At 54.8% G+C, this 27,486-nt stretch overlaps 1 protein-coding gene across 3 annotated transcripts in view; it reads right to left on the bottom strand.

Annotated features, from left to right (window-relative positions):
• Positions 1 to 27,486, bottom strand: part of ADCY3 (adenylate cyclase 3) — a 120,493-nt gene that overhangs the window by 23,841 nt on the left and 69,166 nt on the right. For 2 of the 3 annotated variants that reach the window (XM_076066673.1, XM_076066674.1), the window contains exons 6-12: positions 20,339 to 20,450; positions 14,974 to 15,101; positions 13,893 to 14,051; positions 13,608 to 13,770; positions 11,440 to 11,553; positions 10,305 to 10,447; positions 4,981 to 5,142 (exon numbers count right to left, since the gene is read on the bottom strand). In XM_076066673.1, coding sequence (XP_075922788.1) covers positions 4,981 to 5,142; positions 10,305 to 10,447; positions 11,440 to 11,553; positions 13,608 to 13,770; positions 13,893 to 14,051; positions 14,974 to 15,101; positions 20,339 to 20,450 — 981 coding nt within the window. The remainder of the gene's footprint in view (positions 1 to 4,980; positions 5,143 to 10,304; positions 10,448 to 11,439; positions 11,554 to 13,607; positions 13,771 to 13,892; positions 14,052 to 14,973; positions 15,102 to 20,338; positions 20,451 to 27,486) is intronic. The other variant, XM_076066675.1, reaches the window with a different exon arrangement.

The following is a 27,486-nucleotide window of genomic DNA, read 5'->3' as shown; positions in this document are numbered from 1 at the left end:
TGCTATAAATTTCCACGTGATAAGCCACTTCGTTGAGCTATTTTTTATTTCACCTGGTAAAATAAAAAATAGTCGCAGTAAAGAGTGGACTTGCTGATGACTGGCACCAGCGGTGTTAAGATCAGCCTCTGTGGAGGAAGCTCATGAAGGACGCTGCTGCCACTGGGCAGTTGGAGGCAGTCACCCTCCAACAACAGAGGGCAGAGAAGCGATGCTCACATAAACGAGTGGAGTGTCGGGCGAGTAAAACACAGCAAGCTGGCACAGCAGGGAGCACAGGTGGTTCTCTGCCAGCCATCTCAGTCAGTCAACCCATGGCAGCTGGGTCTGTCCTGTGACTTTCTGCCAGTGAGCCTTCCACACTTCACATGGCCTCAAAGTGCACCTAGCCTGGAACAAGCGCCGTGGTGATGTCACCGCCACTTAGTGTCAAATGGCGCGGGCCGTTGTTGATGTAAGTGCAGATGCGGGCACGTGTGTGTGTGCGTAAAGCCTGACCGTGTGTGTGTGTCATATGAGAGTGAATGTGTATTCGCACGTGACAGTGCGTGTTTGTAGTGCGTGAGTTGATGCGTGTGTGATACGTGTATGCGATGCGTGTATGTGACGCGTGTGTGTGACACCTGTGTGACGCGTGTGTTGTGTAACGCGTGTGTTCTGTGATGTGTGTGACGCGTGTTGTGTGACACGTGTTGTGTGACACGTGTTTTGTGTCACGTGTGTTTCATTACGCGTGCGTTGCGTGACGCGTGCGTTGTGTGACCCGTGTGTGTGATCCGTGTGAGTGATGCATGTGTGTGCGCGTGTTTTCTGTGAGCGGCAAAACAACCCCCTTCCTCCTCGTTGGTGCCGGACGGCAAGGCTGTGGTGAGCAGTGCCATGGGAGGAGAGTCAATTTCGATTGGCCATTCCCCTCATGGCGTTTGTAGCCACCACAGCGGCCAAAGGGGGCTCTGGATGGGTGATAGAGGCTGGTGAACCCTCCACCTTCAATTAATTACCACAAAACCACGAAAAAGAATATCCAGCTAAGCTTGTGCTGGAGGCCCCAGGGGGACAGGTGTCTTTGTCATCTCCTGGCCAAACCCCATTTGGCGGAGCCAGGAGAATCCTTACCCTCGGGGTTCCTCCAGAAACAGCAAAAAAACACTATGGGTGGCCATATGGAATGTTTGAATGCTCACTGCAGAGGAGAGGCTGCCACTCCTCTGTCGGGAGCTGGACCGGTACCGCCTGGATCTCTGCGGTATTTAGAAGGTCCCGATGGACCGACTCTGGCTCCTGCCACCATGAGGAGTGGACAGTCCTCTACTCGGGGCAGGAGACTGCCAAACAACAGGGAGTGGTTCTTCTTCTGTACAAAATAATGAAGGTGGCGTGGGAGCGTGGCAGTGAGGCGTGGGAAGCTGTAAGCCCCAGGCTACTTTGTGCTTGATTTCCCATTAACCAGAGGCGAGGAGTGGTGCTCGTGGTAACTTATGCCCCCACCGAAGATGAACATCAGTGGAGAGATACAGGCAAGGCCAATGAGTCAGATTCCTTCGATGACCTCCTGTTACAGGTGATAGCTGAAGTAGCCCTCGGGATAGAGTCATCATGTTGGGTGACTTTAATGCCCGAGTTCATCATCATGCTGGCACCTGATCTGGAGTGATTGGAAGGCATGGGCCAGATCAGCTCAATAACAACGGTAGGACTTTTGTGTAGCCCAAGGGTTTGCAGTTACCAACACGCTGTTCAGGCATCAGCGTGCATCCACACAACATCATGGATGAACGCCGGTTCCAAGCAAGAACATCTGCTGGACTATGTAGTTACAAAACAGCCGATGCTGGCCCATTTCCTTGACACCAGGAACTACTGTGGAGCTGATCTGCCCACTGACCATCGGCTTGCCATGCGCCTGCCATTCTTTCACTCCGGTGGTGGGTATACACCCAGGAACTCATCCATACCCACAGTGGCCTGGTTTCAGCTAGCTGATGAAAGTTGCAAACGATAGTTTCATCATCGCTTGTAGCTGGGGTTGGCATCATCCCCCACACCTCCTGATGCTGAGGAGAAATGGGCAAGGATTAGGACTGTGGCTCATGCAGCTGCAATGGCTGCTTTGGGTACAAGGCTAAAACTTCTCCAGCGACCTTGGCTGACAGAGGAGGTGTTCAGGCTGGCCGAGAAAAAGCGACAGGCCCACTCTTACCGTCTACAGCAATTTGCATCAGAGAATGAAGAGGCTTACCGCAGCCTTCACTCAGAGATTCAGACAGCCGTGAGACACTGCAAGGATGGGTGATGGTTGTGGGTTGCTGAGGAGATGGAGCCTGCCTTAGTGGTTCACAATCACAAATCACTCTTTAACTCTATCACAAAGGAAGATTTAATGAGCATTTCTGTGAGGTCTTAGAGGTGGGGAAATCCCTCAGCCTGGAAAACATCATGGGGCAAAGTGGGGATGACCCTGCTGAGGCTGGGGTGCCTCAAATATTGGAAGAAGTCACCCCCTGTGAGTGGCTGGCTGAGGTGCCATCTGTTGAGGAAGTACTGAAGGCGATCCAGAGCCTGAGACCAGGTAAGGCACCGAGCAGAGATGATCTCCCAAGCGAAATGCTGAGGGAGGGTGGCGTTTGTGCACAGACTGCCCTACATGACATCATAACAAGTCTGGACCACTGGACGGGTTCCACAGGATTGGAAGGATGCCCTGGTGGTCCCCCTCTTTAAGAAGGGGGACCGCACAGACTGTAACAACTACAGGGGCATCTCCTCAGTGTGCCGGAAAAGGTCCTGGCAAGGATTATTCAACATCGCCTTGCCAGGCACACTGAGGAGAGGCTTGCGGAGCCCCAATGCGGTTTCAGGAAAGGGTGGTTCTGCACAGATGCCATATTTTCTGTCTGTGTGTCTGTCTATCTGCTACAGCAGAGGTGTAGGGAATTTCAACAAGACCTACATCTCTGCTTTATTGACCTGGTCAAGTCCTATGATACATCAGTAGGCCTGGGCTCTGGGTTGTTCTTCGTGCTTTTGGAGTCCCTGACTCTCTGCTCACAATCATTAAGGACCTTCATGATGGTGAGTGGGCCCGGGTAAAACTATGGGGCCGAGAGTCGGAGCCATTTCCTGTTCACTTTGGGGTGTGACAGGGATGTCCTCTGGCTACCACATTATTTAACATATATTTCGACCACGTAGTTAGTGAAGCCTTCGATTCCATTTGGTAAAGATACAATGGGAGGCTGATCGATGCCCGGATGCGGTCAAGGGATGGCTCCCTATTGCTCAAGGAGGAGTTGGAGGCGCTGCTGCTGAACTTGGAGGATGCCACTAAGAGCCTTACCATCAGCCCCACCAAAACTAAGCACCTGGCTGGGTATTTTGTACCATCATACACTCCACCCCCAAAACTCCCAATTTGTGATGGGGCAGTTGTGGAGAGAGTGTAGAGTTTTCCATACCTGGACAGTGTGCTAATGACCAGCTCCGGTTTGACAGCAGAGGTCTCACTACAAATCAGTTGAACGGCATTATCTTTTAATTGGCTACATAACACTGCGTGGAAGCTGCCTGGTCTGTTGCTCCATACGAAGCTTCGGGTCTTCTTGGCCACGGTCATGCCCTCCCTTCTCTACGCTTGAGAAATCCTTGAAAGATCTGAACAAAGTCCCATCAGTATGCTCCTCTGCCAGGCAAGGCTGCGTTGGGTGGGTAATGTAGCCCGCATGCTCAGGCACCACATGTCTAAACAGCTTTTGTTCGGCCATATAGAGGGGGCTAAATGGGCGCGGCATGGGCTAGAGAAGAGATGGAGTGATGTGGTTCAAGAGGATGTGGAGCTGAGTGGGCTTGCCAATGGCTGGTACCAGCGGTGTCAAGATCGGCCTCTGTGGAGGAGGCTCATGAAGGACACTACTAGGCAGTCGGAGGCAGTCGCCCTCCAACAACAACGGAGGGCAGAGGAGCGACGCTCACAACAAGTGCAGTGCCGGGCGGCTAAAACACAGAAAGTTGGCAGTCAGGTGCACAGGTGGTGCATCAGTCAGTCATCTCAGTTAGTCGACCCATGCCACCTGGGTCTGCCCCGTGATCTCCTGCCAGCGGGCATTCGACACTTCACGTGGCCTTAACTTGCACATAGCCTGGCACAAGCGCTGTGGTGATGTCACCGCCACTTAGTGGCGAATGGCAGTTGTTGTTGTGTGTGACACGCGTGTGTGTGATGCGTGTGTTGTGTGAGCGTGTGTGTGTGTGATGCGTGTGTTGTGTGAGCATAAGTGTATTTGTGTTATACGAGAGAGTATGTGTTTGACGAGTGTATGAGCGCATGAGCGTACGTGTGATGCGTGCGTGTGATGCGTGCGTGTGATGCATGCGTGCGTGTGATGCATGCGTGCGTGTGATGCGTGTGTGCGTGCGATGTGTGGGGAGATCCCATAGAAGAGCGGGATCTGGGGGATCAAAGGGACGCGTGGCGCTCACAGCCGCAGCAACAGGGGCACATCAAAGTGGCTGGAGACAAACAAAAAAACAAACCTAGAACAAAAACAAATGGCAGCAACACGGCACTGGGATGCGGTGGGGGGCCGGGGACGGGGTGGGTCGGGGGACGCTGTGGGGGGGGGGGAGACGCTATGGGGGGTGGGGGACGCGGTGGGAGGCGATTTCACCTGGGGTTTGTCTGTAAAATTGAAAATATCTTAACTCCACATCCAGTATACTACGAGTCACGGGCACTCCGGTCTCCAAGCGAATCGGCGAACGGCCGTCGAGCAATTAACCCTTGGTTAGCATCTCATCGTCCTTCCATCATCATTTGCGTCTGAGCGTCGCCAGCAGCGTCATCAGTAATGTCACCAGCAGCTCCATCAACAGCTTTATCAGCAGCTTCATCAGCAGCGTCACCATCAGCGTGATCATCATCATCTGCGTCATCATCGTCGTCATCGTGGTACCCGCGTGGTGCGTGGTGTGGGCAGCGCGCACCGTGGGTCAAGGCAGAGCTCGACGATGAAGGAGAAGAGCAGCACGACGCACGAGCAGCTGATGGCGGCGCCGCTTTGCTTCTCCTTCTCGACGGAGAAGCGCGTCTCGAGCGCGGGGTCCACGAAGCGCATTGACACGCGGTTTGTGTACTTGCCCTTCAGCCTGGACAGCCACGCGCAGAAAACAGAAGGCGCCCGCGGCGAGGCCTTAACGGACCGTCTGGGGGGGCGAGCGTAGCCGGCGAGCGCGGCGCCTCCGACGGCCGGCGTGGCCCACGAGGGGGTGGGCGATGGACGGCACCGCGCCCGGCCACCTGTCTGCCCGATGGCGTTGTTTTCTACCCAGCGTACCGAGAATTAATTTGAAGCCGAGTCGACCTAGGGGAGGCCCAGGACGGGTTCGGATAATCGCCATCACCGGCGTTGGCCCACGAGCGGGAATCGAACTCGGGTCGCCGACGTCCGACGTTCCGCTCCGCACGCCCCCCCCCCCGCCCCCCCCCCCCCCCGGGAGCTGCGCGAGCCGGCTCCTGGCGCGACGGCGACTCCGTCTCGTCCGAGAATCGCTGCAGGCCAGCGGATTACAGAGGTCGTGGGGGTGATCCCGTGGGGCGCTAGTTGGGGGCAGCCCTATTTGGATGAACCCTCGTTTGTCGGCTTGCCCGGTAACGGAGCGCTCGGCAACTCGACGGGCAGGCTGCGCCCGCGGTGCGTCGCCTATGCCGCCGCACGTAACGGGGCGGTCGACGTCCGGTAGCCGCCCGGCGACGGTCGTCGTGGCGTTGTCCAACTGCTTGGCACGCGCCACCGGCTCGCGTGCAACGTCACAACACACACCGTGTGCACGCACACACACACACACACCGTGTGCACGCACACACACACACACCGTGTGCACGCACACACACACACACCGTGTGCACGCACACACACACACACCGTGTGCACGCACACACACACACACCGTGTGCACGCACACACACACACACACCGTGTGCACGCACACACACACACACACCATGTGCACGCACACACACCGTGTGCACGCACACACACCGTGTGCACACACACAGAGTGTGCACACACACACAGTGTGCACACACACACACACACACACCGTGTACACACACACACACCGTGTACACACACACACACAGTGTACACACACACACACACACAGTGTACACACACACACACAGTGTACACACGCATGCCGTGTACACACACACCGTGTACACACACACCGTGTACACACACACCGTGTACACACACACACACACCGTGTACACACACATACCATGTACGCACATGCAACCTGTACACACACACACCGTGTGCGCACACACCGTGTACACACACACACCGTGTACACACACACACCGTGTACACACACACAGTGTACACACGCATACCATGTACACACACACCGTGTACACACACACCGTGTACACACACACACCGTGTACACACACACAACATGGACGCACATGTACCCTGTACACACACACACACACACCTTGTACACACAAACACCGTGTACACACCCTGTACACACACACACATCGTGTACACACACACATTGTGTACACACACACATTGTGTACACACACACTGTGTACACACACACCGTGTACACACACACACACCGTGTACACACACACTCAAAATGATAGTGTGTGTACATGGCTAGGTGTCTGGCCGACTCGCGACGGCGTTGAGATCCAGGACTCGTCATGCTTCAGCGGATCCACTGGGCCTCGCTATAGTAATGTGGAGTTTCCGCCACTGCATCATGCACGCTGACGTGTTAGCGACCGTGGACATGCGCGGCTGTTGAGTTGCGACTTGCGCTGTGCGTGCGTGTGCGCGTTGCCGTGCCTGTGTGTGTGTACATGTGAATCTGTTCGGGCTTGTGTGCATGCTTGTTTATGTGTGTGCGTGCGTATTTATGTTGTTATTGCGTGCGTATTTACGTGTGTGCGTGTTTCTGTGTGTTTATGTGCGTGCGTATTTATGTGCATGCTTGTTTATGTGCGTGCGTGTTTCTGTGCGTGCGTGTTTATGTGCGTGCGTGTTTCTGTGCGTGCGTGTTTATGTGCGTGCGTGTTTCTGTGCGTGCGTGTTTCTGTGCGTGTGTGTTTCTGTGCGTGCGTGTTTATGTGCGTGTGTGTGTGTTTATGTGCGTGTGTGTGTTTATGTGCGTGTGTGCGTGTTTATGTGCGTGCGTGTTTCTGTGCGTGTGTGTTTATGTGCGTGTGTGCATGTTTATGTGCGTGCGTGTTTATGTGCGTGTGTGCGTGTTTAATGTGCGTGCGTGTGTGCTTATGTGCATGCATGTGTGCTTATGTGTGTACGTGTGTGCGTCTTTATGTGCATATGTGTGTGCGTGCGTTCTTCTGTGCATGTGTGCGTGCGTGTTTATGCGCGTGCGTATGTGCGTGCGTGTGTGCATACGTATTTACGTCCGTGCGTGCGTGTGTGCGTTGTTATCACCCTGTGGAGAGACAGTGGCCTTGCGATTCACCTTGCGGTTACTGCCGAAACCTTGGGGCCAATTCCTCAGACTCGGCAACTTTCACTGCCCGTTAGTTTTTCATGTGACGGTATAATAATACACCATAACACGTACAGTATTTCTATTGTAATATAATAATATGAAAAAGCGATAACGCCAAACAGCCTAGACGCGATCTCCGTGCCAAGAGCCACGTCTGTAATTACGTCTGCGACCGTTCTCGCTCCGGCGCTCGCTGCAGGAAGGGGCGGCGCCTGCCGAGCGTTGTTCGTGCAGAGCTCTCGACTGGGCGGCATGGCCACAGCGTAGAGTAGTGGCTCTTCTTCACCTGGGGTGCATGACGCAATGACTTCCCCTGGGGTTGCGAGATGCCCTTTCAGCGGGGTTTACGAGACACGGTCAGATGTTTTTGAAAGGTAAATAATCGAAAACACGAATTAAGCATGGGCCACGTAAGTACAACTACATCGAACACTATTTATTTGCTAACACGATCCATCACTTAACGATTAAGTACCATAGGGCTGCAAAGGCTGCAGTAAAGGTGAAGAACCGCTGGCGTACAGTGAGGGAAAAAAGTATTTGATCCCATGCTGATTTTGTACGTTTGCCCACTGACAAAGAAATGATAAGTCTATAATTTTAATGGTAGGTTTAATTGAGCAGTGAGAGACAGAATAACAACAACAAAATCCAGAAAAACGCATGTCAAAAATGTTATAAATTGATTTGCATTTTAATGAGGGAAATAAGTATTTGACCCCTCTGCAAAACATCACTTAGTACTTGGTGGCAAAACCCTTGTTGGCAATCACAGAGGTCAGACGTTTCTTGTAGTTGGCCACCAGGTTTGCACACATCTCAGGAGGGATTTTGTCCTACTCCTCTTTGCAGATCTTCTCCAAGTCATTAAAGTTTCGAGGCTGACGTTTGGCAACTCGAACCTTCAGCTCCCTCCACAGATTTTCTATGGGATTAAGGTCTGGAGACTGGCTAGGCCACTCCAGGACCTTAATATGCTTCTTCTTGAGCCACTCCTTTGTTGCCTTGGCCGTGTGTTTTGGGTCATTGTCATGCTGGAATACCCATCCACGACCCATTTTCAATGTCCTGGCTGAGGGAAGGAGGTTCTCACCCAAGATTTGATGGTACATGGCCCCGTCCATCGTCCCTTTGATGCGGTGAAGTTGTCCTGTCCCCTTAGCAGAAAAACACCCACAAAGCATAATGTTTCCACCTCCATATTTGACAGTGGGGATGGTGTTCTTGGGGTCATAGGCAGCATTCCTCCTCCAAACACGGCGAGTTGAGTTGATGCCAAAGAGCTCCATTTTGGTCTCATCTGACCTCAATTTCACCCAGTTGTCCTCTGAATCGTTCAGATGTTCATTGGCAAACTTCAGACGGGCATATATATGTGCTTTCTTGAGCAGGGGGACCTTGCAGGTGCTGCAGGATTTCAGTCCTTCACGGCGTAGTGTGTTACCAATTGTTTTCTTGGTGACTATGGTCCCAGCTGCCTTGAGATCATTGAGAAGATCCTCCCGTGTAGTTCTAGGCTGATTCCTCACCGTTCTCATGATCATTGCAACTCCACGAGGTGAGATCTTGCATGGAGCCCCAGGCCGAGGGAGACTGACAGTTCTTTTGTGTTTCTTACATTTGCGAATAATCGCACCAACTGTTTTCACCTTCTCACCAAACTGCTTGGCAATGGTCTTGTAGCCCATTCCAGCCTTGTGTAGGTCTACAATCTTGTCTCTGACATCCTTGGAGAGCTCTTTGGTCTTGGGCATGGTGGAGAGTTTTGAATCTGATTGATTGATTGTTTCGGTGGACAGGTGTCTTTTATACAGGTAACAAGCTGAGATTAGGAGCACTCTTTTTAAAAGTGTGCTCCTAATCTCAGCTCGTTACCTGTATAAAAGACATCTGGGAGCCAGAAATCTTTCTGATTGAGAGGGGGTCAAATACTTATTTCCCTCATTAAAATGCAAATCAATTTATAACATTTTTGACATGCGTTTTTCTGGATTTTTCTGTTGTTATTCTGTCTCTCACTGTTCTAATAAACCTACCATTAAAATTATAGACTGATCATTTCTTTGTCAGTGGGCAAACGTACAAAATCAGCAGGGGATCAAATACTTTTTTCCCTCACTGTAGATGCACAAGGGACGAATAAAACGCTCGCAGGGCACGCATTCGCCGAGTCCCCTCTGACAACGTCGCGTGAAAACTCAACTCTCGTTGGCAAAGAGGGATCCGCTGGGATAGAGAAAAATATATAAAATAGACTCTCACAACGAGCCCACAGCTGTGAATTGAACTCCATTCCATTCACGCGTGGTGATGGCGGCAGCAGCGATGTGGTTCAGGAGCGAGATGCCAATGTGGAGGTCTGCAGCTGTCGGTGCTGGTGGCCACGACGAGAGGGCTTCAACACAGGGAGAGAGAGAGTTCGTGTCGTGCCGCTGTTCCTCCTTCTCCGTTAAATGGGCTCAGTCTGCAGTGGGCTCACTGTGCGGTCCCTCATTTGGGTTGCTTGGCCACAATCGCCTTTCTTTAATGTGGCTCTACGAGTCTCGGAGCGTCTCTTTGTAACCTGTAGGTCTCTGCGCATCTCTCCCTGTGTGTCTCTATGGGTTACTGTACGGTCTACAGTTTGCATCGCGTGGAATCGATAGGGGGATGGGGGGGGAATGTGGGTTTGTGCGTGCCGTTGGGGAGTGGGGGTGCGTGGGGGGTGAGTACCAGGGGTTGCGTGGGGGGTGCGGGTGGAGGAGGTGGGGGGTGCTGCCGTGACTCACGCTCGTGCCGTCTCGCGCTCGATCAGCGCCTCGTTGAGGAGCCGGTTGAGCTCCTGCTCGTTCTGCTGCGCGTCGATCACCCGCACCGCTAGGTCGCGCAGGCGCAGCCTCCGCCGCGGGTTGGGGAAGGAGGGGTTCACCACCTGTGGGGGAGGACACCGCAGCGCCGGATCTCACTGGGAGGGCCGCTTCCGCCTCGCGGCACAACCCACATCCCGGGCACGGCACGGTGGCCCAAACCACAACTTGGACGCGGACGCGCGGTGAACGCGCGCGCACGCACCCGACGACAGCAACAGCCGCCGTTCGCCACAAAGTGCCGGTGATGGCGCTTGTGCCAGGATAGGTGCACTTTGAGGCCACGTGAAGTGTCGAAAGCTCATTGCTGGCAGGAGGTCACGGGACAGACCCAGCAAGTGACATGGGTTGACTGACTTAGATGGCTGGCAGAGGAACCACCTGTGCTCCCTGCTGTGCCAGCTTGCTGTGTTTTAGCCGCCCGACGCTCCACTCGTTGTTGTGAGCGTCGTTGCCCTGCCCTTCGCTGTTGTTGGAGGGCGACTGCCTCCAACTGCCCAGTGGCAGCAGCGTCCTTCACGAGCCTCCTTCACACCGCTGGTACCAGTCATCGTCAAGTCCACTCGGCTCCATATCCTGCTGTACTGCATTAGCCCATCTCTTCTCTAGCCCATGTCGTGCCCATTCACACACGCAGACACGCACAAATGCACACATGCACACGCAGAACAGACCGTTGGGGCAAGTGCTGTTAGCGAGCACCTATGAGGGTCGGCATGGCAAACGAGGGGGTGGGTGGCCAGAGCTACGCCCGGCCGCTTTTGTCTCCCTCGTGGCAATGTTTATACACCTCAGCAGGTACTCATTTGAGGCCGAGCCGACCTAGGGGAGGACCAGAACCGGTTAAGATAATCGTCACCGGTGTTGGCCGTGAGCGGGATTTGAACTCGGGTCACTGGGATCGTAGCGCAGTGCGCTAACTGCTATGCCACACACACACACGCACATGTAGAACACACCCACACACACGCAAAACACACCCACACACACACGCACACGTAGAACACACACACACACGCGCGTGTGTGCGTGCGTGCGTGTGTGCCCACGGCCTCACCCGCGAGTCGAGTTCGTCCCTCTCGGGTGTGAGGTTGGCCTGCAGTGCGCCGCTCCACTCCGTGGTGTTGATGAGCTTGGGGGAAGTCTCGTCGCACGACGTCAGCGACAGCTTCTGAAACACAGTGGCCTATCAGTGGCCTCCCAACACAGTGGCCTGTCAGTGGCCTCTCAACTCAGTGGCCTCTCAACACAGTGGCCTATCAGTGGCCTCCCAACACAGCGGCCTCTCAACAAAGCGGCCTCTCAACACAGTGGCCTCTCAACACAGCGGCCTCTCAACACAGCAGCCTCTCAACAGAGCAGCCTCTCAACAGTGGCCTATCAGTGGCCTCTCAACTCAGTGGCCTCTCAACACAGCGGCCTATCAGTGGCCTCTCAACTCAGTGGCCTCTCAACATAGTGCCTCTCAACACAGTGGCCTCTCAACACAGTGGCCTATCAGTGGCCTCTCAACACAGCGGCCTATCAGTGGCTTCTCAACATAGTGGCCTCTCAACACAGTGGCCTCTCAACACAGCGGCCTCTCAACACAGTGGCCTCTCAACACAGTGGCCTCTCAACACAGCGGCCTCTCAACACAGTGGCCTCTCAACACAGTGGCCTCTCAACACAGTGGCCTCTCAACACAGCGGCCTCTCAACACAGCGGCCTCTCAACACAGCGGCCTCTCAACACAGTGGCCTCTCAACACAGCGGCCTCTCAACACAGTGGCCTATCAGTGGCCTCTCAACACAGTGGCCTCTCAACACAGCGGCCTCTCAACACAGTGGCCTCTCAACACAGCGGCCTCTCAACACAGTGGCCTCTCAACACAGCGGCCTCTCAACACAGCAGCCTCTCAACAGAGCAGCCTCTCAACACAGTGGCCTATCAGTGGCCTCTCAACACAGTGGCCTCTCAACACAGTGGCCTATCAGTGGCCTCTCAACACAGTGGCCTCTCAACACAGTGGCCTCTCAACACAGTGGCCTATCAGTGGCCTCTTAACACAGCGGCTTCTCAACACAGTGGCCTATCAGTGGCCTATCAACACAGTGGCCTCTCAACACAGTGGCCTCTTAACACAATGGCCTATCAGTGGCCCCTCAACACAGTGGCCTATCAACACTGCCCGACACACTGGTACCTGACCGCCCATCCATAAATTATTAAACTAAACTATTTTAATTTTACCAGGTAAGGCCCACTTAGCTATGTTGCTCTTATTCAGAAGCGACCTGTCTATCACAGATGATAGCTCAATGAATTGGCTTATCACGTGGAAATTTATATCAGCAAACTACTCTAAATAAATTAAGTTGATTCTAATCTGGAGGGAAACACCGGAGGACCTGGAGAAAAATCCAGTTTAGCACGTGGGAGGCTTTCACGACCAATATTATTCATAATAAAGGTTTTTGGGTTAGAGCGCGTTATTTATAAATGTGTCGCAACCCTCCACCACACGACACGGTCAATCAGTAAAAAAATGTGTCACGTTGACAAAAGACAAATAGTTCATTACTTTAGCCCACCGGTGTGTTAAAGAGTGAATCCACAACATTTACAATTTTTGAGTACAACGTTTTGGTGGTAATTACATCCAGCATCATCGGGCAATTTGCCAGAATAGTGAAGCACTCCACCTGCTCCCAGTCTTAAATAGAGCAGCAGGGTGACATAATTAAATCCACGTGACCACGGGGGAGAAAGACATGCAAACTCCAAATATACAGGCATCAGGATTGGGATCAAACCCACGACCTCCCGTATGCCTAGCGAGGTAGTTAACATTTCGCCACCGCGGCGCCCCGTCACCTGACTGCCCGTGCCGACCTTCACAGGTGCTGCACATGAACAGAACTTTCACCAACAGTCAAGGCCATACAGGCGATCTTTGTCTTTGTAACCATGCAACGAACCCCGCGATCCGAGTTCGATTCACGCTCACGGTCAAGACCAGCGACGATAATCTGAACCGGCGCCGGGCCTCCCCTAGTACCCGGTGCGATGTACAAAAATCGCCACCGGCGTGACAACGGTGGCCGGGCCCGGTGCCGGCCACCCACCCACCCACCCACCCCCTCGTGCGCCGTGGCGGGCTTCAAAGGCGCCGCTGCTACTCGCTAGTGGCACGGCGCGGTGGAGGCTACGCGGGGAACCCGTGTCCTTGGTGTGGCACGTACGACGCCGTTGATGCCGTTGCGGGGCGGCGGGCTGGGCGGCACCACGAGGTAGGTGACGATGCCCTTCTCGCGGAGGTACTCGTTCCTCGCTCCGCCGTCGCCCGGCTCCACCTCGAACTCGCCCTTGAGGCACTCGAACGTCACCTGGGAGATGTGCACGCGCCTGCACGCACACGCGCACAATGATGCATGGCAAGTCCTCATTATGACGCGGCTCTCCTGACTCTAACCCTGACCCTAAATGCCATCGTGATCCTGACCCCAACCCTGACCCCCGAGTCTGACCCCGGGATGCCGCCGGCCTCCATCTTGTTGGCCAGCGTCACGTCCGTGGACCAGACGTCGAACTGCCACTTCTTCTGTCCAAGGACCCCGCCCAGCACGGCGCCCGTGTGGATGCCCACACGCATGTTCACGTCCGTCTTGGTCTTCTCGCGCACGTAGCTGCAGCACGCGCAGACACACACTTGTATTATACCTGTACACACACACACACACGTGTACTATACCTGTACACAGAGACTCGTACACACACGTGTATTATACCTGCACACACACGCAGGCTCGTACATGTGTGCACACACACTCGTACATGTGTACACACACGTGTATAGAGAAGGCCCAGGATCCGTTCAGATATCCGTTACCGACGTTGGCCGTGAGCAATCCTGACCCTGATGCCTGCTGTATATTTGGAGTTTGCGTGTCTCTCTCTTTCCTCGTGGAGATGTTTACTACCTCGCCTGGCATACAGGAGGTCGTGGGTTCGATGCAGACCCTGGCGCCTGCCGTATATTTGGAGTTTGCGTGTATCTTTCTCTTTTTGTCTCCCTGTGGTCATGTGGATTTTTCTCCGGGCGCTCCGGTTTTTCCCTCAACATTTACAATAAACATCGTGTGTTCAGAGTTTTTGGCTGCTATACATTTCCATGTGATAAGCCACTTCGTTGGGCTATCATGTGTGATAGCCAGGTCGCTGTTGTAAAAGAGCTATATCTAGTTCCAGTGGGCCTTACCTTGTAAAATAAGATTTTTTTTCAATAATGTATAGGCATTTGCGAATACTACTTTCCCCAACAGTCTGGTCCAGGCTATATGGGAGACTTTTGTCTGTGTGTGTGCATGGCCGCCACCAGTGACGATTATCTGACCCGGTGGTGGGCCTCCCCTAGGTCGACTCAGCCTCAAATTAGTACCTGGTGCAGTGCGTAAACATCGTCACCGGGGAGATGAATGCGGCCGAGCGTGGTGCTGGCCACCCACCCCCTCGTGTGGCGTTCTGGCCTTCGTAGGTGCTACTCGCTAACAGCACTTGCCCGACAGTCTGTTAAGGGGCTACACGGGGCGTCTTTGTCTTTGTGCTCACGAGATGGCGTTGACCATGGCGAGCCCCATGTAGATGCAGCAGGCCGCGTGGTCCTCGCGGAACTCGGGGACCCCGCAGATGCAGTAGTAGCAGTCGCCCAGGATCTTGATACGCAGCTGTGAGTACGTCTACTCGCGCACACGCACGCACAAAGACAAAGATCCCCCGTGTAGCCTTCACGGACTGTTGGGGCAAGTGCTGTTCGGGAGTAGCACCGAAATAGGGTCGGTACGGCACACGATGAGGTGGGGGGCCAGCACCATGCCCGGCTGCCTTTGTCTCCATTTGTGGTGATATTTACACATCGGACCAGGAAGACGTTTTTGAGGCTGAGTCGACTTAGAGGAGGCCCAGGACCGGCTCAGATAATCATCATTGGTGTTGACCGTTAGCGGGAATCGAACTCAGGTGGTCGAGTTCATAGCACAGCGCCCTAAGAACTACACTACCGCTCCCCACCGCACACGCAGAGACATAGACATTGCTGGCAAATACCAGAAGCGGTCCTGGGCCTCCCCTAGATCGATTGAACCTGAAGTGGGAACCTGGGACGGTGTGTGATCAACGTCAGCAATGGGGAGACAAAGGTGGCCAAGCTCGATGGCGTTGGCCGGAGCATGCCCTCTTGCACGATGCCAGGCTGACCAGGTGCTCACAGACAGTTGTTTCCCCCAACGATCCGTGCCACAAGCGGGGAGAGGGGATATCTTCGTCTGCTGTTTGTGAGAGATTCTCCTTCTGTGCGTGTCTACGTATTCCTGTCCGCACGTCCACTTGCGTGTGCCCGCGTATGCTGTTTAAACATATTTGCGTGCGAGTATAGATGTACGTGTGTGTGACCGTACATAAACGTCCGCGTGCGCGCGTGTGTGTGTGTGTGTACAAGCACCATTAATCCGCTACACTTGCCCATGTGTCTGCTCTGCAAAGAGCCTTCAAGTGGGCCCCCATACGCCAGGCGCCGAGTCAATATTATGATAACAGGCGGAGGAGGGAGCGCCGCGCGGCACGATTGTGTTCTCGGCGGTCCGGGCAAAACCAACCCGAGCCACCCTGTTAATGTTTCACCACCGCAGCCCCTGGTCACGTCCGCCGGCACTGGGCCGTGGCGTTGTTGCATCGCAGGCAGGGCAGCCGCCTCCTCCGTGTGGCCCGTCCAGATGCGGAGCGACCGCCACGAGACGACATTGCGGTGGTTGATGAGCCAGGATGATTGCGTCAGGTATAATGGGGTGATGAATCATCACTGTGATGGTGCCTCCTTTTATGAAGATCTCTGTATGGGTCAGAGGGTCTCTGTGTGAGTCTATGGGTCACTATTTGAGTCTATGGGTCTCTATGTGAGTCTATGGGGCTATCTATGAGCCAATGGGCTCAATGTGAGTCTATTGGTCTTGGTGTAAACCTATGCGTCCCGGTGGGAATCTGTGGGTCCCGGTGGGAATCTATAGGTCTCGGTGTGAGTCTATGGATCTCGGTGTGAGTCTATGGGTCTCGGTGTGAGTCTATGGGTCTCGGTGTGAGTCTATGGGTCTTGGTGTAAGTCTATGGGTCTTGGTGTGAATCTATGGGTCTTGGCGTGAGTCTATGGGTCTTGGCGTGAGTCTATGGGTCTTGGTGTGAGTATATGGGTCTTGGCGTGAGTCTATGGGTCTTGGTGTGAGTCTATGGGTCTTGGCGTGAGTCTATGGGTCTTGACGTGAGTCTATGGGTCTTGGTGTGAGTCTATGGGTCTTGGCGTGAGTCTATGGGTCTCTGTGCGTCTATGGGTCTTGGCGTGAGCCTATGGGTCTCGGTGTGAGTCTATGGGTCTCGGTGTGAGTCTATGGGTCTTGGCGTGAGTCTATGGGCCTCTGTGTGAGTCTATGGGTCTTAGTGTGAGTCTATGGGTCTCGGTGTGAGTCTATGGGTCTCGGTGTGAGGCTATGGGTCTTGGTGTGAGTCTATGGGTCTCGGTGTGAGTCTATGGGGCTCGGCGTGAGTCTATGGGTCTCGGTGTGAGTCTATGGGTCCTGGCGTGAGTCTGTGGGTCTTGGTGTGAGTCTGTGGGTCTTGGCGTGAGTCTATGGTGCTCGGTGTGAGTCTATGGGTCTTGGTGTGAGTCTATGGGTCTTGGCGTGAGTCTATGGGTCTCGGTGTGAGTCTATGGGTCTTGGCGTGAGTCTATGGGTCTCGGTGTGAGTCTATGGGTCTCGGTGGTGTGAGTCTATGGGCCTCGGTGTGAGTCTATGGGTCTTGGCGTGAGTCTATGGGTCTTGGTGTGAGTATATGGGTCTTGGCGTGAGTCTATGGGTCTTGGTGTGAGTCTATGGGTCTTGGCGTGAGTCTATGGGTCTTGACGTGAGTCTATGGGTCTTGGTGTGAGTCTATGGGTCTTGGCGTGAGTCTATGGGTCTCTGTGTGCGTCTATGGGTCTTGGCGTGAGCCTATGGGTCTCGGTGTGAGTCTATGGGTCTCGGTGTGAGTCTATGGGTCTTGGCGTGAGTCTATGGGCCTCTGTGTGAGTCTATGGGTCTTAGTGTGAGTCTATGGGTCTCGGTGTGAGTCTATGGGTCTCGGTGTGAGGCTATGGGTCTTGGTGTGAGTCTATGGGTCTCGGTGTGAGTCTATGGGTCTCGGCGTGAGTCTATGGGTCTCGGTGTGAGTCTATGGGTCTTGGCGTGAGTCTGTGGGTCTTGGTGTGAGTCTGTGGGTCTTGGCGTGAGTCTATGGGTCTCGGTGTGAGTCTATGGGTCTTGGTGTGAGTCTATGGGTCTCGGTGTGAGTCTATGGGTCTTGGTGTGAGTCTAGGGGTCTTGGCGTGAGTCTATGAGTCTTGGCGTGAGTCTATGGGTCTTGGTGTGAGTCTATGGGTCTTGGCGTGAGTCTATGGGTCTCGGTGTGAGTCTATGGGTCTTGGTGTGAGTCTATGGGTCTCGGTGTGAGTCTATGGGTCTTGGCGTGAGTCTATGGGTCTCGGTGTGAGTCTATGGGTCTTGGCGTGAGTCTATGGGTCTCGGTGTGAGTCTATGGGTCTCGGTGGTGTGAGTCTATGGGTCTCGGTGTGAGTCTATGGGTCTTGGTGTGAGTCTATGGGTCTCGGTGTGAGTCTATGGGTCTCGGCGTGAGTCTATGGGTCTCGGTGTGAGTCTATGGGTCTCGGTGTGAGGCTATGGGTCTTGGTGTGAGTCTATGGGTCTTGGCGTGAGTCTATGTGTCTCGGTGTGAGTCTATGGGTCTTGGCATGAGTCTATGGGTCTTGGCGTGAGTCTATGGGTCTTGGCGTGAGTCTATGGGCCTTGCCGTGAGTATATGGGACTCGGCGTGAGTCTATGGGTCGCTATGTGAGTCTATGGGTCGCGGTGTGAGTCTATGGGTCTCGGTGTGAGTCTGTGAGTCTCGGTGTGAGTCTATGGGTCTCGGCGTGAGCCTATGGGTCTCGGTGTGAGTCTATGGGTCTTGGTGTGAGTCTATGGGTCTTGGTGTGAGTCTATGGGTCTTCGCATGAGTCTATGGGTGTCGGTGTGAGTCTATGGGTCTTGGTGTGAGTCTATGGGTCTTGGTGTGAGTCTATGGGTCTTGGTGTGCGTCTATGGGCCTTGGTGTGCGTCTATGGGCCTCGGTGTGAGTCTATGGGTCTTGGTGTGAATCTATGGGTCTTGGCGTGATTCTATGGGTCTTGGCGTGAGTCTATGGGTCTTGGCGTGAGTCTAGGGGTCTTGGCGTGAGTCTATGGGTCTTGGCGTGAGTCTATGGGTCTTGGCGTGAGTCTATGGGTCTTGCCGTGAGTCTATGGGCCTCAGTGTGAGTCTATGGGTCTCTATGTGTGTCTATGGGTCTCGGCGTGAGTCTATGGGTCGCTATGTGAGTCTATGGGTCTCGGTGTGAGTCTATGGGTCTCGGTGTGAGTCTGTGAGTCTCGGTGTGAGTCTATGGGTCTCGGCGTGAGGCTATGGGTCTCGGTGTGAGTCTATGGGTCTTGGTGTGAGTCTATGGGTCTTGGCGTGAGTGTAGGGGTCTTGGCGTGAATCTAGGGGTCTTGGCGTGGATCTATGGGTCTTGGTGTGAGTCTATGGGTCTCGGTGTGAGTCTATGGGTCTTGGTGTCTGTCTATGGGTCTCGGCGTGAGTCTATGGGTCTCTGTGTGAGTCTATGGGTCTTAGTGTGAGTCTGTGGTCTCTATGTGTGTCTATGGGTCTCGGCGTGAGTCTATGGGTCTAAGTGTAAGTCTATGGGTCTCTATGTGTGTCTATGGTTCTTGGCGTGTCTATATATCTATTATTCTTCTTCATGTGGCTGATCTAGATGTGGAGCCACAGGTGTGTGATGCTAAATCGCCGTGGTTGATGAGCCAAGGTGATTGCTGTAATGATGACAATGATGATGCCACCCCGTCAGTGTTTGTAAAAAGGCCATTCAGTCCACGCTGCGTGCCTCACGGTTCTGTTCTGGGTGGGGGTGTGTGTTTATATTTATATGTATGCTACACTACCGTGGGGAGCGGTCGTGTAGCAGTTAGCGCTACACTGCGCTATGAGCCCAGCGACCCAAAGTTCGATTCCCGCTCATGGCCAACACAAGTGACGATTATATGAACTGGTCCTGGTCCTCGCCTAGGTCGACTCAGCCTCAAAATAGTACCTGATGCGGTGTGTAAACATCGCCACCGGGGAGACAAAGGCGGTCGGGCATTGTGCTGGCCACCCACCCCCTTGTGTACTGTTCCGGCCTTCGTAGGTGCTCGCTAACAGCACTTGCCCCAACAGTATGTTAAGGCTATACAGGGGTTATTTGTTTTGTACATACAATGTTGAATTTCTTTTGCACCGTATATAGCCAACTTCCCATTGGTGCATCATCAAAGTTGCAACGGCTTAGGGAGGTCTGCATTCAGCAGTGAACAGATCACGGCTGCAGATGATGATATTGATTTCCTTGGGGGCCGCTTGGACTGTGGGGGCCATGGGGCGCCATGTGGGCGGTGGGGGCCGTGTGGGCCGTGTGGGCCTTGGGGACCATGTGGGGAGATGTGGAACGTGTGTGACGTGGGGTCTGTGTGGGCTGTGTGGGCCGTGTGGGCCATGTAGGCCGTGTGGGCCATGTGGGACGTGTGGGTCCATGGGGGCCGTGGGGGTTATGGGGGCCATGTGGGTGGTGGGGGCCGTGGGTGGCCGTGTCAGCCGTGGGGGCCGTGTCAGCCGTGTGGGCCATGGAGGGCCATGTGGTCCGTGCGGTCCGTGCGGTCCGCGAGGGCCGTGCGGTCCGCCGTGTCGGCCGTGGGGGCCGTGTGTGCCATGGAGGGTCATGTGTTCCGTGCGGTCCGTTAGAGCCGTGCGGTCCGTGCGGGCCGCGGGTGGCCGTGTGGGCCGTGGGATGAGGCGCTCACCGCGGCCAGCTTGTCGAACCTCGCGAAGAGCTCATTGAGCAGCTTGACGAGCTCGTGCGCGCTGCACGCCGACGAAAGCTGCGTGAAGCCCACGATGTCCGCAAACAGGATGCTGCGCACGCACGCACGCAGCAGCAACAACAACAACAACTCGCATTTACACTGCGCCCATGGAGCAACCGGCATGGTGAAGTATGGTCAAACAAAAAAAATCCGCCGTGGCCGACAGGGCGTCCAGAGGCCTTCGTCGATTGGTCGGCCCAGAGCGGGGGAGGCAGCCTGCATCGCCATTGTTACAAACGAGGGCCGTGCTTGTGGACGATGGCCGATTTTCAGAGCTCATAAATAATCAATTCAAGTTTCAAAATGCGTGCCGATGATGTTCCGATGACCTGCCCCCTTAATCAAGTTGGGTTTGACCGTGGTTGATTTCCCGCAAAGTGGTACTCGTTTCTCTTTTGACACGCCTGCAGAGATGATGGGCCAAGTCACGTAGGTAAAAAATAAAACAATAAAAATAAAAATCACGATGTTTCGGCCACAACACAAGTGGCCTTCATCAGGTGAAAGGACCGGACTGTCCAGAGGACAGCGTTGGAGTGAAAACAGCCAAACCCAGGTCGCGTCCTTTAAGCTGTGTGGGAGGACTTTACCAAATAGAACCAAAGAGTATGGATCCTTGCAGTCACGAAAGCTTCAAATCTAGAAATGATGGGCCAAGTTGTGCTCATGACCTCCCGAGTCCCGCGGCAGCACGCGGACCGCTTACAGTGTGACATTTGAGGCGTTGCTTACGTGTGACGTTAATAATTTACTGCGCTCCGTCAGTCTATCCACTGCCGGGTGAAGGCCTCGACCATGCCGTGTCGGCCATGCAGTGCTCGTTGCGGTGACCATATTTGCTGCAGCTGTGGGCGTTCGCGACGCGGGTTAGGTTTTCTTCTGGGTTGTACCGCGTGCCGTGCGCGCACAACGTCCGACGTTTCGCTCCGACGCGCCGGTCAAGTACGGCTAGACGACCACCCCCACCAAGCCACCCCCCCCCCCAATGGCCGAAACAAAAACGGGGCCCTCGACGGCTCCCCGAGAGGGTCCCACAGAGGAGCGGAACGTCGGGACGCCAGCGGCTGCCACGCGGGAGCACGGCGCGGCGCGAGCGGGGAAACAGGCGGCCCTGGCGGGCAGAGCGCGGCCCTTGGTACAGCAACGGCCCCCCTCCCCCACACTCCCTACCCCCCCGCCCCCCCACCACCCTCCGCCGGCCCCTCGCGGTCGCCCGAGCAGCAGAGCGGACAACCGGCGAAGGTGGTCGAGGCAAACACGCGCGCGGTAAATTGAGCCCGGCAACGTCGGGCCCACGGTGCCTTCCGGCGAGCTTCGCGGAGAGAGACCGGAGACAGCCGAGAGGATAGCACCGCTCGAGAGGAGTTGCCGCTTCGATTCCATGCCCCTGCGTGGCCGTAGAACCAATGGGGGTGAAGTTTCTGAGGTCACCTGTCCACGCAGCACGGTAAACGGGCACAACCCCAGCGAGTGAATCGTCTGGTCGTGTGCGGTGGTGTACGAACCGTATGTTGAACTTCTTTCGCGTCGCACGTGGTCAGGTGCGGGGGGAAGGACAACAAACTGAATACTAAAAAGCAGTCGGGTAAATTGTTGGTCAGCGTCAAAGTATCCCGAGGGCTCTCTCACCTTAGTGAAGGCCCTTTCGGCGGCAGCGAGTGATTGCAGGGCTGCGCCTTTAACCTTTCCGTCATTCGTGGGACAGCGTTAGTCAGTCCAGTGGTGCCCGGAGCGAGTGTTGAGGCGGTGCAACTATAAACTGAACAATTTTTTTTTATCTTGTCACGTAAGGCCCGCTCAGCTGTGTAGCGACCTGATGTGCAGCTCAAAGTGGTTTATAGCCATGGGGAAATTTATAGCAGCAGCCAAATACTCTCAACGCGTGACGTTGATTCTAAATGTGCAGGGAAAAACCGGAGGAGCTGGGGAAAAAACCCATGCGACCACGGGGAGAGAGACACGCAAACTCCAAATATACAGCAGACATCAGGGTCAAAATCGAACCAAAGACCTCCTGTATACCAGGCGAGGTAGTTAACATCTCCACGGGGAGAGAGAGAGACACGCAAACTCCAAATAATCAGCAGGCATCAGGGTCGGGATAGAACCAACGACCTCCTGTATACGAGGCAAGGGAATTAACATCTCGCCACCACTGGAGCACCATGAGCTGAAGGGGGCCCAGGCGTTGGGCTGCAAAGATGGGGGTAGGGGGGTTTGGTACCAGAAATCCCGTTTCATTCTTGGCTCCAAGGGGTCCATGCCTACCACGCTGCGCAGCCGCATCTCCTCGCGTTTCAAACTCACGGCGTCTTCCAAGCGAGAATCGGTGGGGGGGAGTGGGGGGGGCACTGCCTAACCCACCCAATCGGCAGCCCCGGTTTGTCAGTGGTGGAAATTCGACGTTCCTCGAATGGGGTGAAAATCTCTCCACAGGATAGACGCTGTTGAGATCCCTCAAAGTGGCGCTCGTTCTATCACCGCTGAAGGGAGGATGGCGCGAGTCGACCCTCCCGGCCGGGATTTTATTTTTTATAGTTTGTATTCCTATCGTGTTTGTGTACTGTTTGTTCTTGTAACGTTCTGACCCCGAACCTCACCTGGACATCTGTGAAAAAGAGATGTATAGCTCATCGGATTCCTCCTACAGTCTAAATACATGTTCTGATTACAGAATATGCTTCGAGTTATCAGGCTTATCTAAATGAAGAACCAAATTGGAGGCAACGACTTGTGGCTTTTTTTTTCCTGTGCGGTCGCTGGCCGGCGCGGTGACAACGGGGCTGAGGGTGCATCAACGCGCGGCACCCACGAGGACTCGGCTGCATCACACGGCCCCGCAGCCCTCTTGAAACTGAAGACACGAGGACTCACGGCGGGGGGGGGGGGGCTAACGGGACGCAGCGTCGACAAGCCACTCTCGCTCTCTCTCTCGGCGATGTTGCCACGTGAGTGCAAACAAGGCGATCACCTCCCAACTAAACTATCGTGCCTCCGCAGCGACGTTGACGGACGTTGGTTTCCACCGTTATCGTTGTGGTCGTCATTTGACGAGCAGCGCATCGTTGCGATAATCCGAGCCATGCCCCAACGGGTCCGTCGGCTCGCTGTGTGCGGGCAGGCCTCCGTCCAGCAGCGCATGGACAAGGCGACGGTTTTTAAGAATTAATATTGCCCGGGGGGGATCCGAAACCCGAAAAAAACTCAACAGTGCCGACTCGGGCACCTCGAAAACGGCCGTCATGAATCCCCGAATCCCGGGCCAGGTTCCAGGAACGTCATCGGGTCGGCGGCCAAATGCCCGGCAAAAGTGGGCAAAGGTGGGCAAAGGTGGGCAAAGGTGGGCAAAGGTGGGCAAAGGTGGGCAAATGTGTGTCCCGTTGGCGTGACAAGCCACTGAAGGCGACAATCACTGACACGGGCGCCACAGAGCCATCCCTGCTCTCGGTTTATTCGATTTGCCTCCGCTCCCGTCCTGCACCTCAGCTGCCCAGGGAGGTTTTTGTCAAATATTTGCGGACGACTGGCAGAACAATGAGGACACTTCAAATGTTTGCCGTGAACAGGATGCATTGGTACGGCCCATTACCATAACGGAGGAGGCTGTGTGTGTGTGCGCACGCGTGCGCGTTCGTGTGAGGGAGCTGTAGTGGAGCTGTTAGCAGGTTGCGCTACCAACCCGGTGAAACCGAGTTCGATTTCTGCTCATGGCGAACACCAGTGACAATTATCTGAACCGGTCCTGGGCCTCACCGAGGTCTACTCAGCCTCAAATGAATACCTGGTACGACAATGCATGGTGCTGGCCACCCACCCCTTCGTGTGCTGTGCTGGCATTCATAGGTGCTCACGAACAGCACTTGCCCTAACAGTCTGTTAAGGCTATACCGGGGATCTTTGTTTTCGAATCTGATTGCCCTATGGGAGCGCCCTACAGCTCGTCACTAGAACGTGGAATTTCCACCACTGGCCACGGAGATGAGCACCGTCCCCCCTGCTGCTCGTTGGTTGAGTGCCCCGTTTGGACCGGCTGCGGCAACTCGGGTCCCAATTATATTCAGCTTACGCAGTTTGAACTTGGCCGTCGTTTCGGGCCGGTGCCCACACTCTCCGGGCAACCGGCTTTCGCTTCCCCGGGCTCGGCCTGGATTCCTGACGTCGGCAATCCTGCCGAGCGTCGCGATCACAAACGCCGTGGCCGTTGGCGGATGTTTTGACTCGGCACTTGGGTTTAAAATTCAACTTTAGGCACTCGGTTCCATCCTCACACTTCGCTCCTGACCTTCCACACCATGGGTTATAGTCGGACTGACGTCTGCTCGACCTTGCGCGGTAACTCTCGAGAGACCTCATACAATCGTGGGAACGCCAAATGTGACCGACCCCGAGATGCCCGTCACCCCGAGTTCAGCGCAGCCCGTACCTCACCAGGCTCCGGAGAAAAAGGACTGGGCGGGCGGTTAGCACGGTTGGCTACGTATGGTGCGAAAGAAGTTCAACATTCATACAAACCTATTGAAGTGCACGCCTGACTCTGCCCTGATGAGACATTGAATGTCGAGGCCAGCTCAGAGTTATTGAACCAATGCTGCTGAAGTTACGCACCCCCATAAAGAAGGCCATGTGGCTGACGGGATGTATAAAAACGTACTCAGATAAATATTTTTTTACATTGAGGCAGGGGATATATGACGGAGGTGGCTTTGTCGCCTGCCCGGTTGTGTTTTTTTCTCTCGAGTCGATCTGAGCTGGCCGCTGTGCACGCAGCCCGGTGAGGTACCGACTGCGCCGCGCCGTTTGGATGAAAGCAAAAACGATGCGAGCAACCGTGGTGGTGAGTTACAGTGGTAGCGGGAGACCGTGGTGGCGGTGCGACCGTGGTGGCAGGAGACCGTGGTGGCGAGGGATCGTGGTGGCGAGGGATCGTGGTGGCGGGAGACCGTGGTGGCGAGGGATCGTGGTGGCGAGAGACCGTGGTGGCGGGCGACCGTGGTGGCGAGGGACCGTGGTGGCGAGGGATCGTGGTGGCGAGGGATCGTGGTGGCGGGAGACCGTGGTGGCGAGGGATCGTGGTGGCGGGCGACCGTGGTGGCGGGCGACCGTGGTGGCGAGGGATCGTGGTGGCGAGGGATCGTGGTGGCGAGGGATCGTGGTGGTGGGAGACCGTGGTGGCGAGGGATCGTGGTGGCGGGCGACTGTGGTGGCGGGAGACCGTGGTGGTGAGGGATCGTGGTGGCGAGGGATCGCGGTGGCGGGCGACCGTGGTGACGGGTTACCGAGTTGGCGAGGCCCCCGCCAGGGAGGCGCCCTCCTCCATGGGGATCAGGGAGGGTTTGGCGAGGTCGTGCTCACCGTGCCCGCAGCTCCACTGGAACCTGACGCACTGGTCTTTCTGCGTGTCTCCGCGTCTCTCCGCACATCTCTGCATGTCTCCGCATGTCTGCGTTCATTTGGATGTGCGTTTGTATGCCCACAAGTGAACCAGCGTGTGTGCGTGCATGGGTGTGTGTAAGTATGTATGTACGTGCACGCGGTAACCAATATATCTGAATCGGCCCTGGGCCACCGCTAGGTGAACTCCGCCTTAAATGAGTACTAGGTGCGATATTTCAACACCAGTCCTGGGGAAACAAAATCGGCTGGCACGGGGTGCTGGCCATGCCATCCTTCATAGCTGCTCGCTAAAAGCACTCGCCTCAACAATCTGTTAAATGGCTATGTGGCGGATTTTTGTCTTTGTTCATATGTGTGCATGTTCATGTGTTGTGTGTGTACGTGAGTGCGTGCTCAGTGGTGATTGCATGTTGGTGTGTATGTACGCGTGTGTGCGTCCCTTGTACGTGCATGTGTGCGCGCACCTAGCTTGGCACAAGCACTGTGGTATTGCCAATGTCACTGAGTGGTGAATGGCGACTCTTGTAATTGTGTGTCAATGCTCGTGTGTGGATATGTGTGCCCGTATGTTTATGTGCATGTGTGTATGTATGTCTGTGTCCGTGAAGGACGCTGCTACTGGGCAGTTGGAGGCAGTCGCCCTCCAGCAACAACGCAGGGCAGAGGAGCGACGCTCGCAATAACGAGCGGAGCGCCGGGCGGGCTAAAATAGAGCAAGTTGACAAAGTAGTGGGGTCCAGCTAGCGTCCATCTACCGGTCATCTCAGTCAGCCAACCCATGGTACCTGCTGGGTCAGTTCCGAGACCTTCCTGTCAGCAGTGAGCCTTCGACACTTGACGTGGCGTCAGTGTCACTGAGTGGCGAATAGCGGGGTATTGATATTGGTCGCTGTCAGTGGTGGATTAAGCTAGTGCGGGGCCTGTAGCATATGCTATAAAGAGGCCCTAAATTAAAAAAACACAATTTTCTTAGCTGCATCGTAAAGTAATTGTATTTGTTTCTTTGCTAGACAGACAGATAATACGACAAATCGCTAACCTTAAACACCCAGTTGTGCATAAAAATTGAAGGCAGTATAGTACTATAGTAATAGAGCAAGTGCAGAATCACTGAACCGCAATTGATAGCTTGAAAGCATTTAGCACGGGGCCCTGGAAAGTGCAGGGCCCAGAGCATGTAGCTACTTTTGCTACGAGGATAATCCGGCATTGGTCCGTGTGTTGGCGTGCGCGTCTATCCGCATATATTTTTGCGCAGAGGATTGCGTCAATTAGCACCGGCTATTTTTGTGCCACTAAAACTATTTGATTCCCCACCGAAAAAAAACGACGCCCCAAATCACTTTTTACAGCCGCTCTGCGACGGGGCAAATCGTCCCCAACGCGCGGTGCAACAACGGCTCGTTCCTGTGGAAGAATAACGTCACCGGGGTCTATGACGAAGTCCACATTACAGTGGACGGCACCAAATCTTGGTAACTCCCCCCCCCAGATTGAAAACAATACGGCCCATGCACCCACAGCATACACGCGCCAGCGTACGAGCTAGCGTGTGTGTACACGATGTGCATGGTGAGTGCCAAGCGTGCGTGTGCGTGCGTATGAATGCGTGCATGTGCATTCCTGCACGTGCAGACAGTGTGTGCACGCACGTCTGCGTGTATATAGTATCATGCACGTGCATGCGCGTG

Source organism: Petromyzon marinus, chromosome 12 (assembly GCF_048934315.1).
Source record: "Petromyzon marinus isolate PM22_M1 ecotype Great Lakes invasive population chromosome 12, UKy_Petmar_22M1.pri1.0, whole genome shotgun sequence".
Lineage (NCBI taxonomy): Eukaryota > Metazoa > Chordata > Hyperoartia > Petromyzontiformes > Petromyzontidae > Petromyzon > Petromyzon marinus.
Note: the sequence above shows the minus strand (reverse complement) of the source record. Positions and strands in the feature narration are given on the sequence as shown.